This window comes from Macaca mulatta, chromosome 4, assembly GCF_049350105.2.
Source record: "Macaca mulatta isolate MMU2019108-1 chromosome 4, T2T-MMU8v2.0, whole genome shotgun sequence".
Taxonomy (NCBI): Eukaryota; Metazoa; Chordata; class Mammalia; order Primates; family Cercopithecidae; genus Macaca; species Macaca mulatta.
In genome coordinates, this window is record NC_133409.1 from 37,325,258 (window position 1) to 37,345,348 (window position 20,091).

Here is a 20,091-nt window from a genome sequence, read left to right on the forward strand (position 1 = left end):
AAAGCCTCTCTGAAAAAAGTGTAATAAAAAACCTGGCTATTCAGGAAGGTGTGCTCAACATAAGATCAAACAACTTAGAATATAATCAGGATTCTATAGAACTTACAACAGATAACCTATCCTAATTTGAAACAGAGTCTAGTCCTTGAAATCACATGTATTCATGAGAATTTCCAGAAGAATAATGTCAACTTTCTTCTTAGTAACATCAGTGGAACAGATTCCCTGGCCTGGCTCCATAAATGTAAGATTCCAAAGCTATTTACCTTCTTCTAGCTGGTATGTTCACCTTGCTTACCAAGAACAAATATAATATTACAGAATATTTGTTCTTGGTAATAACAAATATAATATTACAGAATCTCAAGAGGAAATCATTTGACGTTGATACATCAAATTCAGAAATTCTGAAGTAAAAATCAACATAAAATTTCAAATAGGGAGTATTTGGAATTATATTTCTCATATAAATATTTGAATGGAAAATCATAGAATGTGAAATAGCACTTATAAAATAAAACAAAAAGAAATAAAGTAAATTCAAAAATATACCTCATAAATATTAAAAACATTTCATCAAATGTACAAGTTCTAAGAATCAAGAAGGAAATACTCTGAAACATATTTATTTAAAAGGCAATATGGTTTGTGTTGAAGACATTGTGGGGCAAAAAGGGCTTCAAAATGGAATGGAAAATGCAACATTCTTAATTGACTTTTACTGTCAATGCTAGGACTGAATCACTTATTTTTCTTAAGGAGTGTATAAAATACCACACAAAAATATCATTTCATTTAGTTTATTAACATGATCCAAACAGATTTAGCTTAAGAGATGAGGAGAGGACATAAAAAAAGATTTGACTGAGTTATATAAAGAAAAGCGAAAGAGTGACAAGATTTTCAACTGCTGACGATTTTAAGTCATTTATTAACTAATATAAAAATAAATCTACAGTAGAACCATGACTTAAATGGAGACAGTATGTGGTACATGTGTCACCCAACAATCAGCAAGGAATATTCAGAGAACTTACACCCTTCTGGACTGGCTCACACGGTTTGTCTTTGACCTGGAACCTCATACAAGTCCCCTCACAGCACTGGGTTTGCAGTCAGCTACATTTTTTTCTCTTCAGCCTATAATCAGTTATTAATGCATACCATTTCTGTGTTTCCCACAGCCTCTTTCTTTTCAGATAGTGACAGAGTGCTAGGAAAAACTCATCTGGCCAGTACTAAACAGGGAAGGTGAAAAAAAGTACTTTAAGATGGGTGTGGGGTCATTTGGGGTACCAACAGACTCAGATAAACAAGGGAACCAGAGTGGGCATCAACAAAAAGCATTGAGGTAAGGGGCCCAGTGGTAGTTCACAGAAAAGACCAGAACTGGACAATGTTAAAGACAGGAAGAACGGTGTTACACTTGAAAAGTCATACTAGAACAACAAGAAAGAAGAAGAAAACTGGAATGAACAGTAGTCCCTTTTATATTTTTTAAAAGGAAGGAAATTTTTAAAGAAATACAAAAGTCAAGTCAAAAAGTGAAATAGCAACAATAAGTATTTAAATAAAACAGAATGTAGTAGGAAATAAAGAACATTCCCACATGATGGCCCAATTTTTAAAAATGGTTATCTTAAGTCAGGCCAGTTTTATTTTATTGACCATGCATATGTAACATCAGATATTTCTATGAAAGATAAGAGAACCTGATTGATGCCTCTCGTGTAACATGGAAAGGAAAAAGGAAGGAGGGAAAAGGGGGAAGAAAAGTCTCCACACTCTTCATGCCCAAAGTGGGCACAGTCTTTAACCTGTACTTCAAATGACAGGTTCAGATCATAGAAAATATTGTCAAGTTCAGCAGAATTTTGATCACAAGCGCTTGGTGCTCAGCGTGCAGCTGAGTAGCAGAAGGCACACAAGCAAGTTGATGGAGAAATCTCTGTGCAGGGAAGAGGAAGAAGACGTGCCACACACCAAAGGCTCTGCTTTATAGGGTCTTTCTATATCTGGAGGTAATGCTGTCATTCCTTGAATCTGAAAACGGAAGCACAAAGAATGCAAATGAACATCTGATTTAAAGCAGGGCAGTGACCAAGCACGCTCAGCTGCCCACACTTCTGCAGGGGATAAAGGAGGCACGAGTGGTTACCAAAGGAGTCACACACTGGGGGAGTCAGAAACCTAGGATTTAGGAGGCAACGGAAAAGAGGACCAGGCATGCCTTTGGAAAAGAATACAAAGCAGGCTCTATTGCTTTTTGCAGCACTCATTCCAGCCTGTTCCTGCTCTATCCCAGCCTTAGTTTTAGAACTAATGTATCTCTTGAAAGGGGGTAGAATGAGGAGTTTTCAGTCAACCCAAGTAATCACTGAACAAAAATTATCAGACATTAAAAGGCAACTGGACCCCTGCATTTATGGATATTTGTCTTCTCCTTAGGTTTTCCTGTAATAGATTCAGGTAAAATATGTCATCTGGGTTGTCAGAGGTTAAAAAGAGCTTACCGACCACTCGGCATTGTCTGTCTTGGAACATCTCACATTCACTGGCAGGCTGAGGACCAGCTTGTTGAAGGAGAGACCTTCCTTTTTAGTCCATTTAAACTTATTCATAGCATCCATGAAAGAAAGGTTTTTATATTGCTTGGGGCTTTTGATAATGAAAGGCCAGGTCCTGAATTTAAAAGATACAATTAGTCATATTCAGAACAAATGCATTACATGTTTCCTTTACTTTTCAGCATCCTAAAATAGATCTCACACTTACTCATTTTCATGCACATAGATAACCTAATGCAAAACGTTAATGAGCTCATCAGCGATTACTAGAAGAAATGTACCAAATAAAATCTTTCTAAAGAATGATTTTTTTTTAGTAGCAGATTGGCAATAATTTTATTTTTAATTTTATATTTTTAAATACAGATGGGGTCTCGCTATGTTGCCCAGGTTGGTCTGGAACTCCTGGGAGCAAACAACCCTGCCACCTCCATCACTCAAAGTGCTGGGATTATAGGTGTGAGCCACCATGCCCGGTCAAAGTTTAAACAAATAATTTTGTCTCAGAAAGCTTCTACGGAGCCTCACAATTCTACACTAATTTGGTTTGGTTCTAGTTAACAAATTAACTGGTAAGTATTCATTTCTAAAGAGTACAATGCTAGTGGTGTAATCAAGAAACCTGCACGTTCCTAAAAGACACTGTGAGAGATGGAAAGTTCAAATCCATACACTATAAAAGCCTGACCCCTGCTGGTTGCTCTGTTTTGGTTTCGATAAGTGAGAAGATAAATACAACAAAAAACGTGATGCAATCAATGTTTTGAAAATTGTACTCATTTCTCAAAAGAAGACATACATAAGGCCAAAAACATGAAAAAATGCTCCACATCACTAATAATCATCAGAAAAATGCAAATAAAAGCCAGAGTGAGATACCATCTCACCAGTCAGAAGGGCTATTATTAAAACGCAAAAAAAAAAAAAAAAAAAAAAAAAAAATTGATAGTGGCAAGGTTGCAGAGAAAAGACAATGCCTATACATTGTTGGTGAGGATATAAATTAGTTCAGTCAACTGTGGAAGTAGTTTGTAGATTTCTCAAAGAACTTAGAACAGAACTACCATTCAACCCAACAATCCTATTACTAGCTATATATCCAAAGGAAAATAAGTAGTTTTAATTGACCACATGCATTCATTCATATGTTCATCATAGCACTATTCAGAATAGCAAAGACATGGAATCAACCAAGGTGTCCATCAAAGGTGGACTGGATAAAGAAAATGTGGTATATATACACCATGGAATACTATGTAGCCACAAAAAAAGAGAGAAATCATGTCCTTTGCGGCAGCATGGATGCATCTGGAGGCCACCATCCTAAGTGAATTACACAGGAACAGAAAACCAAAAACCACTTGTTCTCACATAGAAGTGGGATCTAATCATTGAGTACACATAGACATAAAGATGGGAAAAACACACATTGGGAGCTACTAGAGAGAGAGAGAGAGAGGGAGACAAGAATTAAAAAACTACCTGTTGGGTGCTAGGCTCACTACCTGGGTGATGAAATCATTCATACCCCAAACCTCAGTTTCACACAGTATACCACTGTAACAAACCTGAACATGCATCCCTTGAACCTAAAATAAAAGTTGAAATTTTTAAAAGTACTGAGAAAAAAAAAATACTGTATATAGAATTACACTCAGCCTTCACCTGCCACTCAAAAAATCACATGCTCAATATCCAAGAAAGGAGAAAGAAATCACAACAATGATATGAGCAGACAGAAAAAGTGACAGAAAAAGTGAAGTGAAAAAGTGAAAGACGTGACTTGCTTGAAAAGATAGTTTTCAGGTGTTGTCTTTCATTAAATATAATATTATTGATTCCTGAAAAACAGAAAAATGTAAGTGTTGGCATATCACAAAATTTTACATTAATCCATGGACCTTGCAGGAAATTATCATGGTGCCTAGGAAGTATTTGGCACCCATAACATCCCAAGATGTTCCAGTAATTTCTATAATTACCAAATAATCTCAGCTGAAAAACATACATTAATCTTCACAATTTTTAAGTTTATTTACGCCATTTCTCTCTCTCTTTATCTCTCTCTGACATACATAACCCACTCAGGCACATTGAATATCATCTTCTTAAGTAAATTAAACATTCTTTATTAATTTTTTGGAGTTACAAAGATAAATTTTAAGTCTAAATTTGAAATGTTTCTTCCATATCTAATCAGTGAGACAATGAGGAAAATCGGTAATATATGCAGATCTTTACATTTTTGGTAACTTCCTTTAATTAGAATGAATATATATCTTTGTTGAGTTTTTAAATGCATAATTTTATACAAAGACCTTAAAGCGAAGCCCCATAAAGTAAGAACAATCAGCATCACATTACATAAACATACCTAGCAACAACCTGAAATCTACAGCATTTGAAAATTAAACATATTGTGACAATTTTATAGAGATACAATCCAGAATTAGTATAAAGCAAAAACTTGACTTGAAAGAAGTTTTTATATTCACATACAATGTCCTTTTAAACGCTCTAAAAGCTACAGCTATTGATGATTTTAAGTCAATTATTAAAAATGAAATTTACTTTTCAAAAAGATAAAATGCCTAATTTGAAAAAGAGAAAATCAATTTTATAATCAGAGAAATGCTAGGGGAAAATCATCAGTCTGTAACCATCTGAAACACCAACACCACAAGGTGGCACTACAGTCTATACTATGGTGCTTAGGCGGCCTAAAGCCTCTGGCGCCTGGCTGGTTAGAGTGAATAGTGTGACCATTATACACAGATGAAATCTTAAAAAGCTTTGTTGCTGTAATAATTTAGCAAATTGCCTATTACTGAGATTGCCCAACATAAAGTGACACAAGAGGTGTAACCCTATTTGCCGGTTTTTAGAACAGATACGTAGAAGGGCCAAGCCCAAATGGCTCGTATGTTGGAGACACAATGACAGAGGCTGGGTGACCTGGGGATGTGGTCATCAACCTTTCTGAGATGGCATCTTTGTCTCATATTTATCATCTCCTTTCCACTCCTACTAACTTGGTTTAGGTCCGTGTTCTATAATAACTTTATACTAATAAACATCCTACTTGTCATCTCTAATCTTCTTAGCCTATCCTACACACTTCCAAATTATCTTCTAGAGAAAAGAGCAGACAGAAAAAGTGAATATTTATCCTGAATACTTTTTTTTTCAAAAAGACTAAGCTTTAAACCAGAAACAGGTAACCTTAAAGTAGCAAGTATTTCTGCTTTTACTGGGTTTGGGGATTAGTTAGAAATAATTAGGAATGTTACAGAAATAAAAACAGTTACATTTCTTCATATCTTGTCAGTGTGTAAATGTCTATCCATACATACATGTAAATGAATGGTATTATATATATATTACTGTAGTTGATAAAAAACAGTGTTACTATTATGCTTTAATATTGATGGGTAATTTTCCTTTGTAAATTCCATCTAAACTCTGAGACATGTTTTTCTAAGAAGATAACAAAGTTCACTGCAATACACCATGGTAGAGTAATTTTTTTAATTTTTAAGTGAAACATAAAGCTATTTATTCTTATAAATTCAAACTGATCAACGGAAATTTTAAAAGTTTAATGATTTTTATACTTGGTCCCCCTGTTCTACATAAACTGAAAAGCAGATGGAGAAAGATAATCTGTGGTTACATTTCTTATCTGAGCCTCTCTGGAATCTTGTTTTAAAAGTTTTATTGCTAGTGTCTTTCTTAGGGTAGTGAAGGAGGAGGAAGGAAGAGAGATGGAAGATCTAACCAAGAAACAGTGTCCATATACTTATAGCTAAATGAACTATATCAGACTCTCCATCCATCAAGCAAGTAAACATGTGATCAAAAACTAGCAAAAGGAACAAAAATTCCGTAACAGACTTCCACTTTTGGCCATGTTGAAGTAACTGACACTAACTTCCTGTAAAAAACTCAAAATTCAACAAACCATATGAAACAGCTGGTTTGGACATTGGAAAATGGCATAGAACTATGATCCCCCAAAGGAAGGAAAGAAATAAGGTGTTTGAATATTATGTTCATCCCAGCTTTCTGCCTAGAAGCATTCTCTGGACCAGAATGCAGGAAAGGCGATTTTGAAACAGAAAATGACAATCTCAATAAGTTAAGGAGATGAAAACCAGAGTTAAGGGAGTCTGAAGAAGCTTATGTATTCAAGGTAGACTATTGCAGAGGAAAAATCTGTATAAGGATCCTCTGAATCAGTAACTAAGCAATAAGTCAACTATATTTAGGGTAAAATGCACAAGACTGGGCAATGAACAACTAGAAGATTGTAACCTAAACAATTCCCAGAGCCTGTATAGAGTTAACAGACATTTGAGCTCAAACTAGCCAGAGTGGAATGTCTCTGTTGACTACACGGAGTAAACATCTGTTCTAGACTCACACTAACAAGGCTCTTTAAAGAAATAAAAACAACCTAGTACTAATTAACACAACATGCATACTGCCCTGTTGTCTATGCCTAGTCAAAAATTATTAAACACATCAACAAGTATGTAAATGTGAATCTAAACCAGAAGAAAAAATCAGTCAATACTCCAAGATCTTGAAATGACAGAGATTAAAGAATTAGCAGACAAGGATAACTAAAACTTAAAAAAAAAAAATTAACAAAACGTGCAAAACTTCTATATTAAAAACCACAAAAAAGTGCTTACAGAAATGAAAGAACAGTAAATAAGTGAAGAGGCATACCATGTTCATAGATTAGAAGACTCAATATTGTTAAGATATTGATTCTCTCAAATTGTCTAGAAATTCAGTATAATCCCAATCAAATACCAGCAGGTCCTTTTTTAAAAATGAAATTGACAAGTTGATTTAAATATATGTATGAAAATAGAATAAACCTATGCTATCAAAATAATTTTGGGAAAAAATGACAAAGTTTTGGAGGCTTACATTTAAGACTTCCTATAAAACTATAATAATTAAATTTGGTTTTAGAGTAAGACTGAACATATACAGCAATGAAACAGAATAGAAAATCCAGAAAGAACCAATTTATGGACAAATGATTTTCCAGCTAATATTCCAAAGTAATTGAATAGTAAAAAGGTAGTTTTCTTTCATCAAATGGTTCTTGCACAACTTGATATCTATATGAAAAACAATGAACGTTGGATTTACCTCACACTACACACAAAAATGTGTTCAAAATGGATCCACCTAAATGTAAAAGCTAAAACTGTGAACTTTTCAGGGGGAAAAACAAGAGAAAGTCTTCCCTTGGGTAGGCAAAGATTTTTTAAGCAGGATATGAAAAGCACAAAACAAACCAAAAAATGATGAAACAAACTGCAATAAATACAGCTATAAAATGAAAGTCAAACCACAGACTGGGAGAAATGGTCTGTAAACATGCATCCAACAGAGAACTTACATCCAAAGTATAAAGAACTCTTACAACTCAATAATAAAGCAAGTAATTAAATTAACAATGAACAAAAATTCTAATAAACAATTAAGAAGAAATACAAAGTTGTCCCTTGGTATCCATGGGGGACTGAGGATTGCAAAATCTGTGATGTTCAAGACATTATATAAAATGGTGTAGTAGTTACATATAACCTATGCACATGCTCCCATCTACTTTAAATTATCTCCGGGTTACTTATAATACCTAACACAATGTAAATGCTATGTAGGTGGTTATTATGCTGTATTGTTAAGGAATGATGACAATAAAAATATTCTGTACATGTTCAATATAGATGGAATTTTTTCAAACTTTGTTTTATCTGAAGTTGGTTGAATCCATGGATGCAGAATCCATGTTCTGCATCTGAGAAAGCAGAGGGCTGACTGTATACACACACACACACACACATATTTATTTATACACACACACATATATATACACATATATACACATATATATGTGGGTGTATATATATATAAAAAACTTTAGGACAATTCTCTGAGTGGCCCTGGACCAATCCGATCCATTCTCATTTTTGCCTGTAGTTTTCAAGAATAACTATAGGATGTGCTAGACATGCAAAAATCTTGAAATAGTAAGGGACTGACTGGAATAGCCCAGGTTCTGTTCCAGTACCCCCAATAGGGTTTGAATGTTCATGTCCCTCCAAAACTCATGTTGAAATCTCATCTCCACTGCAGTGTATTAAGAGGTGGGGCCTTGAGGAGGTGATCAGGTCAAGAGGGTTCCATGCTCATGAATGGAATTAGTACCCTTACAAAAGAGGCTTGAGGGAACCTTCCAACTGTACCTTCTACCTGTGAGAACACAGCAAGAAGATGCCATCTTGGAGTGGAGAGCAAGCCCTCAGAAGACACTGAAACTGCTGGTGCCTTGATTTTGGACTTCCCCATCTCCACAACAATAAGCAAGAATTTCTGTAGTTTATAAATTACCCAGTTTATAAATTACCCAGTCAATTTATAAATTACCCAGTCTAAGCTATTTTGTTATCACACCCCGAGGTGACTAAGAGACTCCCCTGGAAACAGAGTGTTTCAATTGTTAATTGAATTACTTCAATGCTTTAGCCTTGAATCTCACATTGCCCCGGGATATAAAACCAAGAATGGGCTGCTTTTCAAGCTGCAATGCAACTGGGACATGTACAGTAGAGGTTCCATCTATTCCAGGCAGATTACCTGAGCTTTGGAGAACTGGCTTACAATAAATTCTAGGATTCTGTTGTTTTTGCGGCCTATGTGTAAGCAATAAACCCATTTAATGTAACTTGTTGTGTATAAGTACAATCTTTCTTACTGGACTCAGACAACCTGCACAGTGAACCTGCTTTACAATAACCAATAAACATGTGAAAGAGGCTCAATATCATTAGTCACAAGGAAAATGGAAAATAAAGCCGTAAGAAAATACCACCAATACACATTAAAATGGATAAAATGCAAAATACTGAAAATACAAAATGCTGCCAAGAATATTGAGTAACAGGAGTTCTTACACTTTACTGGTAAGAACGAAAAATAAATCATTTTAAGAACATTTTGAGAGTCTATAGAGTAAACATAAACTTAGCCAACAGTCTCTCAACTGGAATCTGCTTAAGCCTACCGAACTCCCGAGGGCAGGGTCGACCAGCACCACAGCTGCCTGCTGTCTAAGCTGTTTGAGCTCCTTGGGAGAGGAGCAGCAGCCAGCGCTGGGACTTGCAACTGCCTAACATACTAAGCTCTCTGGGTGGGGGAAGGGCGACATCCATCTCTATAGCTCCAGGCTGTACTTTTCCCCTGCTGGAGCCAGAGAGGCTGGATGGCTTGGTCACAAGATTCGTCACCCACAGCCCCACACACTCTGTGGCAGTCTTCCGCCAGAATGCCTCTTCAGACTTGACCCTGACCCGTCCTTCCTCACTGGGTGGGGCTTCCCTGGAGGAACTCCAATGACTCCAACTGGAGGCTCAGGGACAGAAGCTGGATCTCCCTAGCCCTGAGCCCCTAGCAGGAGGGGTGGCCGCAGTCCCTGTGGACCAGCAGACTTAGCCTTTCCTCCTGGTAGCTCTGAGGAATCCAGGCAGCCCAGATGAGTGGGTTTTCTCCCAGCAAGGCACACCCCCTCCACCCAGGGACAAAGTGCTTTGTTAAATGAGTCCTGTTCCCTGTGCCACCCAAATGGGTGAGAACCTCCAACAGGGGTTGTCAGACACCCTGTACAGGCGTAATCCTACTGGCATCAGGTTGGTGCTCCTTAAGGTCAGAGGTCCCAGAAAAAGGAGCAGGCACTCATCTTTGCTGTTCTCTAGCCTCCTTGAATGACATCTCCAGGTGTGGGAGTAAATCAGATGAATAGGGCCTGAAGTGAACCCCCAGCAAACTGCAGCAGCCCTATAGAAGAGGGACCTGACTGTTGAAAGAAAAACAAGCAGGAAACAACAACAGCAGCATCAACGACAACAAAAAAAGCACCCACAAAAATCCCATCCAAGGGTCTGCAACCTCGAAGACCAGAACTAGACAAACTCTTGAAGATGAGAAAGAGTCAATGAAAAAATGCTGAAAATCCAAAAGGCCAGAGTGCCTCTTCTCCTCTAAATGATTGCAACATCTCTCCATCAAGGGCGCAGAAATGGATGGAGGATCAGATGGATGAATTGACAGAAGTAGGCTTCAGAAGATGGGTAATACAAACTATGCTGAACTAAAGGAGTATGTTCTAACCCAATGCAAAGAAGCTAAGAACCTTAGTAAAAGGCTGAGGAGCTGCTAACAAGAATAATCAGTTTAGAGAGGAACATAAATGACCTGATGAAGCTGAAAAACACAGCACGAGAATTTCGTGAAGCATACACAAGTATCAACAGTCAAATCAACCAAGCAGAAGAAAAGATATCAGAATTTGAAGACCACCTTGCTGAAATAAGGCATGCAGAGAAGACTAGAGAAAAAAGAATGAAAAGGAATGAACAAAGCATCCAAGAAATATAAGACTTCATAAAAAGACCTAACCTATGACTCATTGGAGTTCCAGAAGGAGATGGGGAAAATGGAAACAAGCTGGAAAACATACTTCGGGATATTATCCAGGAGAACTTCCCCAACCTAAAAGACAGGTCAACATGCAAATCAGGAAATACAGAGAACACCATTAAGATACTCCACGAGAAGATCAACCCCAAGACACATAATCATCAGATCCTCCAAGGTCAAAATGGAGGACAAACTGTTAAGGGCAGCCAGAGAGAAAGGCCAGGTCACCTACAAAGGGAAGCCCATCCGACTAACAGTGGACCTCTCAGCAGAAACTCTAAAGCCAGAAGAGATTGGGGGCCAATATTCAATATTCTTAAAGAAAAGAATTTTCAACCAAGAATTTCATATCCAGCCAAACTAAGCTTCATAAGTGAAGGAGAAATAAAATCTTTTTTAGATAAGCAAATGCTGAGGGATTTTGACACCACCAGGCCTGCCCTGGAAAGCTCCTGAAAGAAGCACTAAATATGGAAAGGAAAAACTGGTACCAGCTACAGCGAAAACATACCAAATTGTAAAGACCAATGACACTATGAAGAAATTGCATCAACTAGTGTGTGGAATCACCAAATGACAGCATGATGATAGGATCAAATTCACACATAACAACACTAACCTTAAATGTAAATGGGCTAAAGGCCCCAATTAAAAGACACTGATTGGCAAATTGGATAGAGTCAAGACCCTTTATTAGCGTGCTGTATTCAGGAGATGCATCTCACATGCAAAGACACACATAGGCTCAAAATAAAGCGATGGAAGAAAATTTACCAAGCAAATTGAAAGAAAAAAAAAAACCAGGGGTTGCAATCCTAGTCTCTGACAAAATAGACTTTAGACCAACAAAGATAAAAAAAGACAAAGAAGGGCATTACATAATGGTAAGGGGAACAATTCAACAAGAAGAGTTAACTATTCTAAATACATATGCACTCAATACAGGAGCACACAGATTCATAAAACAAGTTCTTAGAGCCCTACGAAGAGACTTAGACTCCCACACAACAATAATGGCAGACTTTAACATCCCACTGTCAGTATTAGACAGAACAACAAGACAGAAAATTAACAAGGATATTCAGGACTTGAAATCAGCACTGGATCAAGTGGATCTAGTAGACATCTACTGAACTGTCTACCTGAAATCAACAGACTATACATCCTTCTCAGTGCCACATGGCACTTATTCTAAAATCGACCACATAATTGGATGTAAAACACTTTTCAGCAAATGCAAAAGAACTGAAATCATTAAACAAACAGTCTCTCAGATCATAGTGCAATCAAATTAGAACTCAGGATTAAGAAACTCATTCAAAACCGTACAATTAATGGAAATCAAACAACCCGGTCCTGAATGACTCCTGGGTAAATAATGAAATTAAGACAGAAATCAAAAAGTTCTTTGAAACCAATGAGAACCAAGAGACAACATACCAGAATTTCTGGGACCCAGCTAAAGCAGTGTTAAGAGGGAAATTTATAGCACTAAATGCCCACATCAGAAAGCTAGAAAGATCTCAAATCAACACCTTAACATCACAGTTAAAAGAGATAGAGAGGCAAGAGAAAATTAATCCAAAAGCTAGCAGAAGACAAGAAGTAACTAAAATCAGAAAAGAACTGGTGGAGATAGAGACAAGAAAAATTCTCCAAAAAAATCAATGAATCCGGGAAGTGGTTTTTTGGAAAAAAAAAAATAACAAAATAGATAGACCACTAGCTAGATAATAAAGAAGAAAAGAGAGAAGAATCAAATAGACACAATAAAAAATGATGAAGAGGATGTCACCACTGACCCCACAGAAATACAAACTACCATCAGAGAATATAAACACCTCTATGCAAAAAAACTAGAACATCTAGAATAAATGGGTAAGTTCCTGGACACATACACCTTCCCAAGACTAAACCAGGAAGAAGTCAAATCCCTGAATAGACCAATAACAAGTTCTGAAATTGAGGCAGTAATTAATAGTCTACTAACCAAAAAAATCCCATGACCAGATGGATCCACAGCTGAATTCTACCAGAAATACAGAGAGGAACTGTTACCATTCCTTCTGAAACTATTCCAAACAATTGAAAAAGAGGGACTCCTCCCTAACTCATTTTATGAAGCCAGCATCTTCTTGATACCAAAACTGGGAAGAGATGCAACAAAAAAAGAAAACTTCAGGACAATATTCCTTACGAATATCAATGTGAAAATCCTCAATAAAATACTGGCAAACCAAATCCAGCAGCACATCAAAAAACTTATCCACTACAGTCAAGTCAGCTTCATCCCTGGGATACAAGGCAGGTTAAACCCATGCAAATCAATAAACATAATCCATCACATAAACAGAATCAAAGTCAAATACCACATCTCAATAGATGTACAAAAGGCCTTTGATAAAATTCAACATCCCTTCATGTTGAAAACTCTCAGTAAACGAGATATTGATGGAAATATCTCAAAATAATAAGAGCTATTTATGTCAATGCCACAGCCAATACCATATTGAATGGGCAAAAGCCGGAAGTACTCCCTTTGAAAACTGGTACAAGACAAGCATGCCCTCTCTCACCACTCCTATTCAACAGAGTATTCGATATTTTGGCCAGGGCAATCAGGCAATAGAAAGAAACAAAGGATATTTGAATAGGAAGGGAAGAAGTCAAATTATCTCTGTTTGCAGATGACATAATTTCATATTTAGAAAACCCCATCATCTCAGCCCCAAGACTTCTTAAACTGATAAGCAACTTCAGCAAAGTCTCAGGATACAAAATCAATGTGCAAAAATCACAAGTATTCCTTTACAGCAACAATAGACAAGCAGAGAGCCAAATCATGAATTAACTTCCATTCACAATCGCTACAAACAGAATAAAATACCTAGGAATACAGCTAACAAGGGATGTGAAGGACCTCTTTAAGGAGAACTACAAACCACTGCTCAAGGAAATAAAAGAGGACAAAAATAAATGGAAAATCACTCCATTTTCATGGATAGGAAGAATCAATATCATGAAAATGGTCATACTGCCCAACATAATTTATAGATTCAATGCTATTCCCATCAAACTACCACTGACATTCTTCACAGAATTAGCAGCAACTATTTTAAATATCTATGTAATCAAAGAGGACCCTGTATAGCTAAGACAATCCTAAGCAAAAAGAACAAAGCTGGAGGCATCACACTACCTGACTTCAAACTATACTACAAGGCTACAGTAACCAAAACAGCATGGTACTGGTGCAAAAACAGATATACAGACCAATGGAGCAGAACAGAGACCTCAGAAATAACACCAAACATCTATAACCATTAACAAACTTGACAAAAACAAGCAATGGGGAAAGGATCTCCTATTCACTAAATGGTGCTGGGAAAGCTGCTTAGCCATATGCTGAAAACTGAAACTGAACTCCTTCCTTACATCTTATACAAAAATTAACTCAAGATGGTTTAAAGACTTAAGTGTAAAACTGCAAACCATAGAAACCCTACAAGAAAACCTAGGCAATACCATTCAGGACACAGACATGGGCAAAGACTTCATGACAAAAATGCCAAAAGCAATTGCAACAAAAGCCAAAATTGACAAATGGGATCTAATTCAACTAAAGAGCTTCTGCACAGCAAAAGAAACTATCATCAGAGCAAAGAGACAACCCACAGAATAGGAGAAAATTTTTGCAATCTACCCATCCAACAAAGGTCTAATATCCAGAACTTACAGGAAACTTAAACAAATTTACAAGAAAAAAAATCCCATCGAGAAGTCAGCAAAGGATATGAACAGACACTTCTCAAAAGAAGACATTTATGTGGCCAAAAAACATGAAAAAAACTCAACATCACTAATCATCAGAGAAATGCAAATCAAAACCACAATGAGATACCATCTCATTCCAGTCAGAATGGCACTTATTAAAAAGTCAGGAAACAACAGATGCTGGTGAATCTGTGGAGAAATAGGAAAACTTTTACACTGTTGGTGGGAATGTAAATTATTTCCACCACTGTGGAAGACAGTATGACAATTCTTCAAGGATCTAGAACCAGAAATACCATTTGACCCAGCAATATCCCATTCTTGGTATATACCCAAAAGAATATAAACCATTCTACTATAAAGACACATGCACTTGTATGTTTATTGCAACACTATTTACAATAGCAAAGCCATGGAACCAACTCAAATGCCCATCAATAATAGACTGGACACAGACAATGTGGTACATATACACTATGGAATACTATGCTGCCACAAAAAGGAGTGAGATCATGTCCTTTGAAGGGACATGGGTGAAGATGGAAGCCAATGTCCTCAGCAAACTGACACAGGAACAGAAAACCAAACACCACATACTCTCACTCTTAAGTGGGAGTTGAACAATGAGAACACATGGACACAGAGAGAGGAACAACATACACTGGGGCCTGTTGGGGGATGGGGAGTGAGGGGAGGGAATTTAGAGGATGGGTCAATAGGTGCAGCAAACCACCATGGCACTCATATTCCTATGTAACAAAACTGCACATTCTGCACATGTATCCCGTTTTTTGTTTGTCTGTTTTTAGAATAAATAGATAAATAAGAACACTTTGTGTTCCAGGAAAACTTAATTCAGATGCTCAACACTAAAGTGTATTCAGTTTGACTTATGAATCCTACAGGTAAAGGAAAAATTATTCCATTGGTCCAGAGAGATCTCCCAAGGGAAAGAAATATGACCCCAAAATATTATATCCAGCCAAACTGCTGTCCAAATAAAAGCGTAGACATTCCCACATGTGAAAGAACTTGAGGCATAAGGCACTCAGAAGCGCTTACTGATTAAACAACTTGAAGATAAAATTCTAATGACTCAAATTTAAAAACTCGTTAATGTAGAAATCATAAAAATTAGGGTTATCATTGAATCGATTTATACATACAAGTCATGTTAAATATTCTGGGAATTACAGTTTCATAATTAAGTGTAAACATTAAAAATCTTGACAATATAGTAATTATAATATAAATAATAAATATTTGGTGGTATAGAAAGCAGAAGTGGGAAAAATGTGAAAGTATAAACATCTTCATCTTTCATGACCTAAAATTGAAACATAGAGTGAATCTAACAACTTGACAAAATCTATTTTGTCTACATTTGCAATCCTCTTTATAAAATATTATTTCTTGTGGTTAAAACACCACCACCAACATTTATTTGAACTTCAGCAAATGTTCAGTTTTACTTTAGTTTCTTTCTGATAAGTTAAAACAAAATTAAAATTCAATGGTTTTTAAAAATTACTGCACAAATTATAATCTTGTAACAGTATTTAATCAATTCATTTTATATAAATATACACATATTAAGATGTCTAGCATAACATTCAATCAACACGTTAGCAATGTTCATTTTGAGTAGAATTTGAGGTGGTTGCTTTTGCCTTCTTTGTAACAACTTGTTCTGCATTACCTGAACTCTTTGTAATAAGCATGTGTGAGTTTTAAATAGTAAAAACACAAAGTGATTTTTCCTGCACAGAGGAAGAGAAACAGCTATGGATGCTTTTTTAGGAACAGAACCAATAACACAGGAAATTTCCATTACTTATATCTCACCAGACCTGCATATTCAGTCTTGATTTATGGTACGACAGGGAATACACAATTTATCTAAACTCATTATCTATTTTGTTATTTGATCTTTGTGAGTTTTTTGTTTTTCCCTAAGACTTGCCAGATCTGTAGGAGGCAGACAGAAATAGCACCCCCGAGAACAGACAATAAAATTGAGACAAGACGTAGTTGTCTCATGTTTTCTATCAATCCTTCCTAGGATTGCTATAGAATGTTTAAAATAAATTATAGAACCTGATTAATCATTATATGAAAAGCACAGAATAGAAGATTTTTGTTCATGTTATATGATATTCCTTTTTAGTACTGTATGCTGAATTGGTGATATTCTTTTAAGCAAAACAGAAAAGAAAGCACCTAAGCCATTTTTCATTCTGATTTTTGAGCCAGCACCTTGTTAGTTTGGCCTTCACTATCATTTATGTCACTGCGGTGATGAACTAGATTTGAGTGTCTAATCTAAAGTCGAAACGTATTTTTAAATAGAGGCTCTTTTTTGCTCATAAATTTGAGGAATAAATTTAACCATGAAGTTAAATGGGTTTTGTCCTTTTTTTTTTTTTTTCTTTTTTGGCACTGGAGAATGACATCTCAAAACTAGCCTTATTCTGTAAAGCAATTCTTCCTGTCTTTCCAAATGATGAAAACCCAACTTGAGTATTTCCTGAGGGAGACCAAAGTTACGGACACTGGCAGAGCCCATTGGGAAACAGGAGCTGAGCATTTTTAGAGGCTTCATACCATTTAAACTTAAAAAAAAAATAAAATAGGCCATAGAATGCATTTCAATCATCTTGCAAACACACAGCTTTTAATATCCTTTTGTTTTTAACATTCTCTCAAATTAACCATCGATTAGAAAATTTCCATTCAATATGTAAAACATATTCTAAATGAGAAAAAGACCACTCAAAGCTAAGTAAGGAACAATATAACATCAATATTTGAGAACCAAGATTATATCCTAGTGTTTTTAAAATGATATTTTATGTGATGCTTGGATTTTTGTTGTTTTAATTTGTTTCAATACGTAATTATTTATTTGTTATATATTTATGTATATTTATACATTGACCTATATGTTCATATTGTATGGAGAGAAAGAGATCAGAGACTACATACAAACCCCACTCTCCCTTTTATTATGTACTATATAGTGTTGAATAATTTCTTAATCTCTTGGTTTCTATTTCCTCCCCTATAAAGCTGGGATTACATGTCTTGCTCTACCTGTTGGAATTGCGTAAAAATGAATTAAATAAAATCATGCATACGAAAATACTTTAGTAAACTATAAACCAATTTATATAAGCATTTTGTTATTTGTATATCTAATAGGCATTTCTTCCAGTGGTTATTTTGTTGTTTGCATAAAAATCCAGTAAAACCTATCTATGAATGATAAATTTAATTCAAAAAGAGAGGTGAGTCTCAGTTCATAATTTATAATCCTGTAATATGTAGGCACAAAAACTTGATCATATTTCTATTCTCCTTCATCATCTGCATTTTACCATATCCTCACTGAATGTTTTTTCACTCTCTCCTTAAATACATGTCTCAAAACTCTATGTATGGCCAGGCACGGTGGCTCAGGCCTGTAATCCCAGCACTCTGGGAGGCTGAAGCGGGCGGATCACCTGAGGTCAGGAGTTCGAGACCAGCCTGCCCAAAATGGCAAAACCCTGTCTCTACTAAAACTACAAAATATTAGCTGGGCATGGTGACAAGCACCTGTAATCCCAGCTACTCAGAAGGCTGAGGCAGGAGAATCACTTGAACCCAGGAGGTGGAGGTTGCAGTGAGCTGAGATCACATCACTGCACTCCAGCCTGGGCGACAAGAGTGAAACTCTGTCTCAATAAAAACAAAAACAAAACCAAAAAAACCTCTATGTGTATATTTTCTCTAATTACGTAATTACATCAGTACCTTTCATTTTGAAAAGTAATGATCATTAGAAAATTCTTCTTTATATTAAAACAAATTCAGCCATCTCCAAATTTCCACCAGTCATTCTAATTCTTCTCACTGACATCAGTAAGAATAGATACATCAACCTTAATATATCCGAAACAGAATTCTCAATATCATCCTCAGGCTTGTTCCCCTAACGCCATTCACACTCTACTCTGTCCTTCAATGCCTCCCTGAGATGCCATTGATCAGCAAGCCTGTGGGTGCTCCTTTGAAAAGGTAACCAGAATGGAACGTGTCTAATCAGCTCAGTGTCACCACCTTGGCACAAGTGACCTTCATCCCTCAATTAGACAATCACAATAGTTTCCTGATTGATATTCCTTCCAGTCTAGCCCTCTTAGAGTCCTTTCTCAACATAGTAGCCAAATTGACTTTATTTATATCCTTTAATTGCTTCCCTTTGCACTTAAAGCCCCAAGGCCTTATGTTGCCCATAAAGTCCTAAATAATCTGGTCCCACCTGTTCTCATGTGTCCTCACTTATTCTTTACCATACTTCACCCTTCTCCAGACAAATGCACCCTCTTGCTGCTCCACAAACATGGTAGTTTCAGACTAACCACAGGGTCATGGGTCATTACACTGGCTCTTTCCTTTGCAGTATTTGCATATCTCTATAGCTGGCTCCTTATCATGGAGGTCACTGCTCAGATATCATCAACCCAGAGAGGCTTTCTTTATCCTATTGACAACAGCTACATACTTCCTTCACTGTTTTGTCTTCATAACATCTATTACTATTTAAAATATCATATTTATTTTTTTGTTTATTACCTCTCCCTCACTCCAGAATATAATCTCAAGAGGGCAGGGATAATATGAATCTTGTTTATTATATCTTAAATAGCTCCTATAATTGTACCTAAAGAGTACAATTGTACCTAAAGAGTTAACATAATAGGCCCACCTCAGAAAGGCCTGCTTGCAAGGATAATCCTTGGCAGGTGCCTGGAAACTTAAATAGTAGACGATTTCCTATATGGGCATAAACTTTCTTTAATGATAAGAGTGACTCATTGTGCCTAGACTGTGCAACAATGCAGTTTATGCTGAACACCTGCTTTCCATCTGGAAGTATGGAATTTTGGTAAGTGGTAGGCAGAGCGCACCTGTGTGACTAGTTCCCCCCAAAATCTTTGGGCACTGAATCTGTGATGAGCTTCCCCGATAGACAACGTTCCATACATGTTGTCAAATTTGATGATGGTGGAATTTGGTGCATTCTGTGTGACTCCACTGGAAGAGGGCTCTTGGAAGCTTGCGCCTGCTTTCCTCTGGACTTTGCTTCATGTAGCTTTTCCTTTTGTTCTTTCTGTTTTGTATGCTTTCACCATAATAAATGTTTTCCATGAATACAACTATTTGCTGAGTCCTGTAGGTACTCCTAGCAAATCACAGAACCTGA

General features: G+C 36.5%; 1 protein-coding gene across 1 annotated transcript in view; it reads right to left on the reverse strand.

Moving 5' to 3' along the window:
* Positions 1 to 1,525: 1,525 nt before the first annotated feature.
* MOXD1 (monooxygenase DBH like 1) overlaps positions 1,526 to 20,091 on the reverse strand; it is a 103,346-nt gene continuing 84,780 nt past the window's right edge. The window contains 2 exon segments of the mRNA NM_001265792.1: positions 1,526 to 2,043; positions 2,514 to 2,682. Of these exon segments, the coding sequence (NP_001252721.1) occupies positions 1,879 to 2,043; positions 2,514 to 2,682 (334 nt within the window). The 3' untranslated portion in view covers positions 1,526 to 1,878.